Source organism: Phoenix dactylifera, chromosome 9, assembly GCF_051530095.1.
Source record: "Phoenix dactylifera cultivar Ajwa chromosome 9, Ajwa_hap1_PhDact_Kaust_v1.1, whole genome shotgun sequence".
Taxonomy (NCBI): Eukaryota; Viridiplantae; Streptophyta; class Magnoliopsida; order Arecales; family Arecaceae; genus Phoenix; species Phoenix dactylifera.
The window spans coordinates 3,534,181-3,545,377 of NC_143198.1; the positions used below are offsets into that span (position 1 = coordinate 3,534,181).

Here is an 11,197-nt window from a genome sequence, read left to right on the forward strand (position 1 = left end):
CTGTTGGTTTAAGTTGTCATATTATCATGTCATCTCCTGATCAAATCAACTCTTCATAAGTTCATGCTTCGGGTAATGATCAAGACTTTAGGGATGTCATAGACCTGGGTTTAGAGATATCTCATTAGACAATATCCCTCACAAGTTCATGCTTTGGGTAACCATCAGGACTTTCAGGGATGCCATAGTTCTGGGTGTAGAGATTTTTCATGGATGACGTCCCTAGATAACGTATAAGGGGCTAAAAGTGAGGTACCTATAAATGGGGTTGGGAATTTGCATCACAATTTAGACAATCGGAAGACAGTTTGGGATAAGGATAAATGTGACATTTACTCAAATTAATATTATTTGTAATAATTTAGAATCTCAGGCTAGCTGAAAGTTATTATTTGGATTTTTTAGTCCTATACAAGTATCAAATATCTACTCAGTGCATCGCCAATATGAGATTAAGCATACATTTGCATAAGTTTTACATTCTTTTTCCATTTAAGATTTAGCATTTTTACTAGGTTAAAGGTTCAAATACATCTAAATTCAATTATAAGTACCATAAATCTAATCATAAACACTATAATCATATTATGGTCTGCTCGAATGAGCTCATGCAGTAATGCCTTTTAATCTATATGGTTATGGGTTGGGATCGCTTCGATACTATTTGTAATAATTTAGAATTTTATTCAAAAAAATTATTTTAAAGTTATTATAAGTGCCAAAATTTATTTAGTGCATAGCTGATGTGGAACTAAATATGTGGGTTATCGTATGGAAGCTGATTGGAACTTTATAAGAAAACAAAGTTATTTATATAATGACTGAAAGTTGAGGGCTAGTATAATGTTAAACATAGAGGGAGAGACGCACATACATTTATACATACACATATGGTTGGAAGAAACGGGTGGGTTATGCTCTTGCTGTCTCGCGCACGCTGTCCTCCCTCCTCTCCCCTCTCTCCGATGAGATCCGTCCCAAATCCCTCTACCTCTATGGTGAGAGATGGAAGCTGGCAATGGATGCAAAGGAAGAGATCAGACTAGTTGGCGACCATCTTGAAGGAGGAGGAAGAAGACGATGAATGTTAATGGCGCAAATTCCGGAAGCCATGGGGTGACTTAAGGATGTTATTTGCTCGATTTTAAATGATTTTAAATTCGCCCTAAAGTCCTCCCTCCCTCGCCGCTAGACTCTTCCTCTCCGGTGCCGACCTCAGCCTCAGCCATCAAGCCTCCCGCCTGCTCGACGAAATCCCCCTTCCACCTGTCCCCCTCTTATCACCAATTTTACAGCCATCGGCTTCTACCTCATCTTTTGACATTTTACTTTCCAGTTCTCGTTGACTTACCAGCAAGGAAGAAAGATTTGGTGGCAGATCTATTAAATCCAGTTGGTTATGAATTCCCTCAAATGATGCCAATAAAGAATAACGTGTTCAGAAATTTTTGATCTCCAATTACCGTGAGAAATTGAAATTGAAATCTTGTATAGATTGACAAAATTTTTGAGGCAAACATTTGAAAGATTCCAATTTATGAAGATCAAATTTGTCAATATCCTAGTTTCCGAGCTCAAAATTTCTACAGCAGAAAAGTTAAATAAATAAAAAAAGGAGGCATTGGAATGCTTCAGTGGTTTGTGCTCTTTGTGAACAAGAAGAAAATATTGATCAACTGTTTCTATCTTATGCCTTTGCTAAATATATTTGGATGCACTTCCTTTAGTTCGTCAATTTACACTCTCTCCCAACATAATTAAATGATCTATGGATACTTTGGAGTTTGGATGGACAGTAATTTGAGGATAAACTACCATTCTGAATTACCACAGAATATCTACTCTCTAACCGGATGGCGTCTCTTTATTTCCTAGCATGGCATCTCATGAGTCATGAGCCAAACACTTGGTTGCATTAATTATGAGCATGCAGTATCATATATTTGTAAAGTATCTAGTACTAGAACCAGGTTAGAGGTGAAATGTTCAGCTCTCTTTTGCTTAGCTAAGAGCTTAGCAAAAAAGAAAGAAAACCCATCAAATAGTTTTTATAGCTTGCGTTTGTTAAAACAAAGAAATAACTGAATTGGAGAACACAAGAAGTAATCAGCTTTTATCTAATGGCTTAGGTCGGATATAACTCATTAGCCCATTCCTCGGTGTGTCGAGTTGCGGTCTCCCCTAACCAACTTGATTTTTTTCCAACTGAACTTGGAACAGAGTGACGACCAAATCACAGTCAAACTTCATGAACATTTCATCAGACTCCATTCAAGGTTGGCGATGACAAAAATAAGAGTGTGCATATTGAATAAGCTAATATCTCGTTAAATTTATTTTAATATATGCATCATAAACTACCTTCCTAATTTATATCATTTCTCATAATTTTTTTACTCAAAATTTGGATTTATTCTTTTTGTAAGATATTAATGTGCTGTTACTGTAATTTGGAGTACGTTATATTCTTCTGGAAGTTATACCCTCAATGGCAATGGCTTTTCTACCTTTTTAATAAAAGAAAGACAGAGTCCTCTATAACTTTCTTACAAAGAAAGAAGAAGATGCCTTGGTTACTTGGCCAACTCTGACTTGGATCCTAGATATGGCTCCAAATCCAAGAAGCTTCTGAGAAACACTGATGAGGGGCGGTAGAAGGGTGGAATCCAGTTTGCCAAAAGAAGGGGAAGGAAAAAAAAGAGAGAAGGTGGGAGCCGGCAAGAATTTTTCTTCATCGACGTGGACTTTTCCTACGAGCACTGTTCCAACGTCCAAACCACGCAGGCTAAGGCCAGACCCGGTCGTGATTCAGCTGTGATGGCGCTGAGAGCAGCAGCATAACTACAAAGCATTAACTTGACAAAAACAATTGGATTTGTTCAAGGGGAGATGTGTCACAAGAATTTAGAAAAATTGTGTGGACTTAGCATGGTGCTCAAGATGATTAAGGTGGTGAGTGATGACTACTTCAATGCACTTGTCTCTAGGGTGGTGAAGTAGACGAATGAAGTCAGCAAACCAAGGAGCTCTGATAGCTGGAGTCAGGATAGTTTGTGGTCCCTAGACCATGTGGTTGGCTATTAGTTCATTTGCCAATTGGTATTGTGCAAAATGATAAGAAATATATACATAGCCTGAATGGATTTGGTTGAGGTTGCTATCAGCTCCTTTGGATTCTGCTTGTGCAAGTCCTGACTTTAGTGCTCGAACTCTTTAACCTACTAGAATAATCTAGGATACAAATTGGGCAGGGTCAAATTTAATCTCTAGCCTAGTTCAAGTTGGATCCATTTACCTTTTTTCTTCTTTTTTAATTATCCGTCGTTTAAACAATTCGAGACAATTTCGTTGGAGGATCAAGTTTAGAGTCAATTAAAATTAAGATTTGATACATGACTATGAATTGACCTTGATATACGGTATGCAATTCTATAGAAGTTGGTTGGCTGATAATTGCAGGAAAGAAACTAATCGCAACGATATGCGCCGATGAATCTTGAATTCAGTAGCATGATCCTACATCCCATTCAATGCTAGGCCGTTCGCAAATGAAAACTTTACATAGCATAAATATATGAGTCATGGATGTAAAAACTCATTAAGCGAGTATTTAGTCTTGTCTAAATTGAATCAACAATTCACTTTATAGCTCTGACTAAATCTCAAGGGAAAGCATTAACTTTCCAACTTGGATCTCATCCAAAGAACCAGTGATCCAAATTAATGATCTATTGAAAAGTCTTATCAATATGATCTAAATCAAGTCATTATCGATGCATGCACACCTAGCATGTAGTATATGCAACCTACAATTATTGCATCTAATTAATTCTAGGTCATTAATTTTATATAACTCATAGTACATTCTTGATTAGCTAAAGTAGCTGAGATGCCCTGCCATTTTTGTGATAAAGACTTTCATCAAGAAGACCCAACTAGCACATGGGTGCAATTAAAGTAATGTCAGTGTTTTCCCTGCAAGCTTCACAATTTTGGGACCCAACAGTATAACCAAGTGGAATTGGTTCTATACAAGTTGCATGAAAGGTAATTAAACATCTTTAACATCTACAAATATTCTTAAATCTTCTTTCTTATTGTTATAAAACTGCTGCTGGGGATTGATTAGGTTTCACAGCCTCAACTGAGAACATGTACGTTGACTCTTACTAACTTATTCTTTATGTGTCATGCCAGCCAAGTCTGACACGGAAAACATGAAGACCGAGTTATTTAGGCGTTAAGCAAAGCGTGTCATTTGTGGTAACCTTCTTGCACGGAAGCCATGATTGACTCGGTTTTCACACAAAACAGGCACATAGATTTATAGAATCCTTAGTTGCCAGAATTTTAACTCCTCGTAGAATTTTTTTGTTGTTGTTTTTTGAAGAAACAAACCAAGAATTTCAGTATCCAATGCTTCACCAGTGTTCATAAGCAAAGAATTTCCAAACAAATCCATTTCTAATGTTTAACCAGCTAACAACCAATGAAAAGACAATGAAAAAAAATGAGCTCGCCAGTTACAAAGAATGAATAATTCTCTATACACGTACAAATAATTGTAATGAATAGATTCTGGAAGTAATGGCTTCTAAGCCGGGATAAGGAGGCGAGGCTTCTTGAAGGCCAGAGGGCTCTGCACCTCCTCCTCCTCGGCCGCCACGCACCGCCTTGCTGCATCGAAGGCAAACTCCGGCACCGCCGGCATGTTCAGGTCGAACCCCTTGTCGCTCGACCCTGCCCCCTCCGACATCGACGCCACCCCTGCGACCTTGCCGCCGAGGTTTCCGTCATAGTGGCACCTCTTGTGTCCCCCGAGCGCCTGCCCGGACGGGAACGTCTTCAGGCACACCGAGCACTGGTGGACCCTCCCACCGCCGGAGGCAGCCACCGTCGACGACCCGGACGCCGACACCACCGGCGAGGCGGTTGAATCCTCCCCCCCGGAGAGCTTTCGGTGGCTGGCCTTGTGCCCGCCGAGCGCCTGGAAAGAAGCAAACGCCTTGCCACAGACCGAACATTTATACGCAAGCTTCCCCATCGGCGGAGCAGCAGCCACGGTCGCAGTAGTCGCCGAGCCAGGATTCAGCGGCGGAACGCGGTGACCGGATCCGCCACGGGCGAGCATGACTAGGCAAAGAGCCAGATATTCCTCCTCGGTCGGCGGGTGATCAAAGAAGCGGTGGTGGCGCTTGGACCGCTTCCTTTTCGCCCATCCTTCTACATGAGGAAACTCCTCGTAGCTCGTCTCACTCGTGGCCGGAGTAGGTCCTGACGCTGCTGCAGTCTCGACAGCATCCACGGCCATCGGAGCAAATCCAAAATAAACTAGAAGAGAGATCTGGAATTCGAGAATACAAGGAGAGAAGAGAGGAAGGCTTTTCAGGGTCTTTTGGGTTGGAGAGCTGGGACTGAGAAGTGGGGGGACAAAGAAGGGGAGGCCTATTTGATATATAGAAGGTAGTGGGGGAGTGGGAGGTGAGAAGTTGCGTCAGAGTTTGGTAGCTTAATGTAAGACCGGACTAGGATAAGCGTTTCAAGACACGCTAAGGGGGAGAGAGAGAGAGAGAGAGAGAGAGAGAGAGAGAGAGGAGAAGAGTAAGCGTTGAGTGAGTGGTTGGAAGGGGTGACTTTGTTCCCTAGAGCCAGCCGGAAGTAGCTAACTTGAGTTAAGAGAGAGAGAGAGAGTGTCCATGAGTGGGTTGGAGAAGACTGGTGACCAATTCTTTAGTCAAAAGTCAAAACAATACAAAGCAGGACTCTACCTCATAAAAAGTGGTCTCCATGGAGTTGTTTCTTAACCTGTGCCAGTCCAATAAGGACAGGATTTGAAGGTCGTAGAGATGACGTCGGATGGATAGGTAGAGAACAAGGGATGGAGTTCCGAAGGGATAAGGTTACGGCTCCCCGGTAAACTTCCAGGAACGCCACCTCGCGCTTTGGCATCCTCGTGTGGGGCGATTAACGACTTCAAGACCACGTGTCCATTATCCTCACGCTTGCGCAAACGATACGGCATCATCCCCTGTCTCGCAGGCTTGTCTCTCGATCACCCACCCTCTATAATCCTCGCAACGGCTGTGATTTAAGGATGGCTGCCGACATCGCACCATGCACTTGTAATTGGATTTTTTATTTTTGAAAAATAGTAAATATATTTATCTTGTAAACCAAAATTTATAATAAAATTTATTTGCAGGCTCCACCCGAGTTGGAGATTTCGGAAATCTTTTTTTTTAAAAAAAATGTGTAAATAATTAGACATAATTTCAGAATGGTGAAAGAAAGTTGTTTATATTTTTTTTTTTGTTAAAGACCAATTTTTAGTCAATTTTATTAAGACAGATTCCAGCCTTTTAATAGTAAAAGGCAGCTAATTATTTGCTTACAATTAAGACGGTAGCCAAGTAATAATTAATCATGGCGAGAAGCGAAAGCCGCCCACGTTGAAGTCGTGCGAGGCGTGGGCTCGTGCACGAGGTGTGGACCATGTGCTTCACTGGAGCTGTTAGCCGGTCCATTTGCACTCGCGACCGACAACTTGGATAACTTCGAGCACAAGAATCTCCTTCGAGCAAAGCACCAACTTAAAGAAGGAAAAAAAAGCCCATCTTCATTTCATTTCGACAAACGGAATTGGTTCACTTTAGACTGGTGCTTGGCAGTTGCCACCTACACCATGCTTCCAAATCACGCCAAAGAAATACCGCCAGAGAGCTCATCATCCTCGAAAAAGATTCGGCCACGATGATTGGCTAGATATGAAAGAAGGAGCGGAGACATTCGGTGGATGGCGCAAGATTGTAGTACATTTCAGGCGGTACATATACATCAAAAGACGACTAGGACCGCCGACTGAATCACCTCCTATACAGCACAGCACTTCAAGAAGGCTTTCTGAACACACAAGAGAACTTCTCCTTTATAGTTATGCCGGATTGTAGTTCTTGATTCTACACTAGAAGAATGAGTAGCTGTTGTACCAAAAAAGAAATGTTGCTGGTAAACCTTTCAGACCAAACGGCTCCTGGAGGTGCCACTGCCATTTGATGGCCGGAAATGGGTTTTAGTTGCCACTTGTCGCGATCACAATGGCTAGAATAACTAGGCAACTGAGCAGATATTAAGATTTGTTTAGTTACTAAAGTCATTGGATGTTGGATACCAGTGATCTTAGTTCTGATTTAAAAAAAAAAAAATCCAACGCTTTTGCGATTGATGTGACATGGCGTTCTATCTTAATTGCATCTCCACGTATCCATTGTTTAGGCCACATGTTTTGTTTGCCATGAATGGTAGCCCATATGCGGGATCCATTCGGATTGATGGTCGTTCAATGTTGTGGTTCACGAGGAGTCCAAGCGAGCAACCGTGTATGTAAAGGGATTGGCGTTTGACATAATTATGAAACCAAACCACCCAAATGATGTAGAGAGTCCGCGGGCAGGTTAAATGTTTGTGGGTGAACCACCATTATTCATGAGATAGATTAGGTTGGGGTAGTTGGTTAACCACCAGCCTACTGAGGCATCATGTGGGAGATTACTTATTGCTAGATTGTTCATGAAATAGATGTGTAGCTTTCTTCTTATTGATCAATTTATCGATCCATATAAAAAAATATAAAATATATAAATAAATCTACTTCATTCTATCAATTTAAGTTTTTAGGATAAGTGGTAATCTTAATATGGTATCAGAGCTTCTGAATTCGAACCCTATCTTTGCACTTTTTAATCTTATTATTAAAAAAAATCACATGTTGGGCTCACCTATTAAGGGGAAGCCTGACTCACATGTGAGGAAGAGTATGATAAAATATAAAATATATAAATAAATCCTACCTCAGTGGTGATTTTAACAATCCACTATATGATACTTATAAGGCAGACTTTAGATCATCCAAATATTTTATCGAAAAAATCCCATTATTGACTCACTATTCATCGACATTACATATATGGAGTTGGCTGAAATTTAGAGTTCATTTGTTGGTAGCTTGGAGGATTACAAACATGACTATTACTTTCCAATTAGCTATTTTTGCATTAATTGCGACAGGAAGGATAGCAATACTGATTCGGTATACTCGAAATATATCTTTGGTACAAAATTGACGATCTCACAAAGATGAAATATCAGTAGTTTTCATCATCATTGTTTTTGTATTTTAAATTTTCAATAAATTAGTTAAATATCAGATTCCCATTGATGTTGAAAATATGATTTATGCAAAATTTCTGTCATCCTTTGTTTTTATATTGACTTTCTTTTGAAAGCAGTAAATCTATAACTTGAAAACAATAAAAAAATATTATTGTACAAAGACACATTAATCCTTTTTCTGAAAAAAGAAAAACGTTTTTGTCACCAAGACTCATTGGTGAAATAGGCATTGGGGTGATAAAAAGACACATTAATCTTTTTTTTCTAAAAAAAAACGTTTTTGTCACCAGACTCATTGGTGAAATAGGCATTGGGGTGATAACCAAGGATTGACGACGGCAATTTCGTTTCTAGCATTAGTATTCTCTTGATCTTTTTCTCTCGCTAAAGTGGGTGCAGTGTACCCGCCTACAAGAAGGTTTGAAAGCTGTGCAGGCAACATATATACTGAGCCATGTATCTGGACCATGTCACAGCTTGCCTCACTTGAAGCATGTCAAATTGGGCTAAAACTGTGTCCAATTGACACGAATTATGCTAATATATAACCTCTTTAATCGAATTGCAAAGCTAACCTATAGTATTCATTTCAATTCAATGTCTCTACCCCGGAATAATATCGTCCCCACCTTGTTTTATCTTCCCGTGTCCCAATAGATGGTCTCAAAAGAGAATAAATCAATTCAAAGTTTTTTTTTTTATAAAAAAAGAGAAAATAGCTGAAGTCACTCCGACTTTGGCTCTTAAGTTTTTTTTTTTCCAATCTTTCACGGGTTGTTTTGTGTGACCGATTTCACTTGTTTTTCAGGACTCCTATGTATATATATGTGTATATAAATATATTTATTTATGTATTTGCATATCATGTGTTGGTAGTTTTTTTGATTTTGCATGAATGATTATCATTATCATGTGATTGCCGGTATGAATATATATAAATATATATATATATATTCTTTAGGGTTTACATGTATCAAATAATGATAGTTTTTTTAAGATGCTTGAAAGATGATAATGCTTGCTTGAAAATTTGGGAAGAATTGTGCTATTATATTTACTTAGCAAAAATAATAATTAATAATTTGATGGTTAAGAAAGAGATATTTAGATTGGTTATATTAATTATGGATAGCCTTGCCACGAGTAGAAATGTGGCATTGTCGATAGCATCATCACGGGCAGAAACATAGAACTTTAGTTTGCTAGTCATAGACTGAAGCACGACCGTGGTTAATCCAAAACCGATAAGTTAACCACTAGTTCGCTTGTAGATATCATTATCATCCAGTAAGTTAACCACCAGTCAACCATTATCATCCGGAACCCCTAGTTCGTTTGGCATCCTGATCTCCATTTTCTTACCCTAAATTTAGGATAGGCCTCGACAGATACACTTGGTCCGATTTTTGAGGTACTTCATATAAGAAGATCTTCTAACAATCAGAGTGGCGCAGCGGAAGTGTGGCAGGCCCATAACCCACGGGTTTCGGAACAAAACCTAGCTAGCTACCTCTAATTAACATAAGACTGGATCATCTCATATTTAGATTTAATAAGCATGCCTTTTGTGAAGTAAAGATTCCCAGCTAAACACTAAAAACAAGCCCTTGAACAACTTAAATACTATCTTAAACTCTTTACCAAAAAATTATTCGCCATCCATAAGAAAACTTTCATTTCATCAGAAAAAGATATAAAAAATAGCACCCCAGCGGCATCAAGGTTCGTATTACCATGCCTCATATAATCACAAACTGCGTTTGCTGATAGCCTACAAGGAAACAAGAAGAATCGAACTGGCAAAAAATGCTGCAGGATATACATTATATATCACCTTCTTGCATGCTTTAGTTGAAATCATTATCACTGAAGTTTTTCATTATATGCTATAATTGCTGCAAATATTTAAGGGCCTTTAATTTTGAGCCACAAATATTTATGTAAGAAAAATCTTTCTAATTTTTAATTTTCACAATCCTGCACCACAAATAGCTATGCATCTTTTGGAGAACTGACATGATGTATTGTGGCATATCCCCTTTGCAATGTCCTTCATGATTATAAATATTGAGATGCCTTTCTAATTTCCATGTTAAATGCCAAGTCCACAATCCACTGCCATTTATATTTTGTGCAACTTCTGATCCAACTCATACCACTCATAAAGGAGGGTGGATGAAGAGGAGATGTCTATTTCAGATTGATGCAACAATTGAACACCATAAATCATAACTATGGGACCATGTATGGAAAGCTCAAAATGCTAAGATGGATTTTGAGAATACTTACTGATGAGTACATAGAACAAAGGAGATAGAATGGGGAAACAAGGAATTGCTGATATAACAAAAGAAGTATGGAGATATATCAAGGAAAGATGTACATAGCCTATCTTGAGCCAAACACAAAAAGATGTACACAGCCTATCTTGATAGGTTGTTTAACTCTGTGATCCCCTTCTATGTTTGGCTTATTATGGGGTTGATTCAGTTTCCTCTGATTGGTCCTATAAATAGGAGGTTATGTTGATCTATTTAGGGTTTGTTTGGATATTCCGATAAAGCTGCAAATTCTGTAGGAATCAAGCTTGACTTGTCCAGTACCCAATTCATGTCCAATATAGCATCAAGTTCTAGAAATAATGATGCTTAAACATCATGTGTATTTCGAACATGGATACACATGGACAATAACATACCGTAGAAAGTTCTACTTTTGCAAAAGAGTCAGTCTGCTTGCTAGCTATGTTTTCCATACCTAATCATTATATCTGTTCTTGTTCTTGTGCAATGCCATGACTCAGATTGACAACCAAACATATTCCTATTTGGCTGCATAGATGATGCATGCATATTCTCAAAGGCATTGCAAATAAAGATATCCACAAAGAAATATTATGACTATCCTTTGGGTACGATCATACCAGCACTAACGTACACATCGAGTATCATCCTTGCTAGTAATAAGCGAACCATCGAGGGTTCCATGTGGCTAAATCGAGTGAAGTTATAAGCTAGTCCAAGCACAA

The 11,197-nt window shown here is 39.0% G+C and overlaps 1 protein-coding gene across 1 annotated transcript; it reads right to left on the minus strand.

Moving 5' to 3' along the window:
• Positions 1–4,434: 4,434 nt before the first annotated feature.
• LOC103709218 (zinc finger protein ZAT10) lies at positions 4,435–5,449 on the minus strand. Its single transcript, XM_008794453.6, has one exon. It carries the CDS (start codon positions 5,309–5,311, stop codon positions 4,595–4,597), a length of 717 nt encoding a protein of 238 aa, XP_008792675.2. The 5' UTR covers positions 5,312–5,449; the 3' UTR covers positions 4,435–4,594.
• Positions 5,450–11,197: the final 5,748 nt, after the last annotated feature.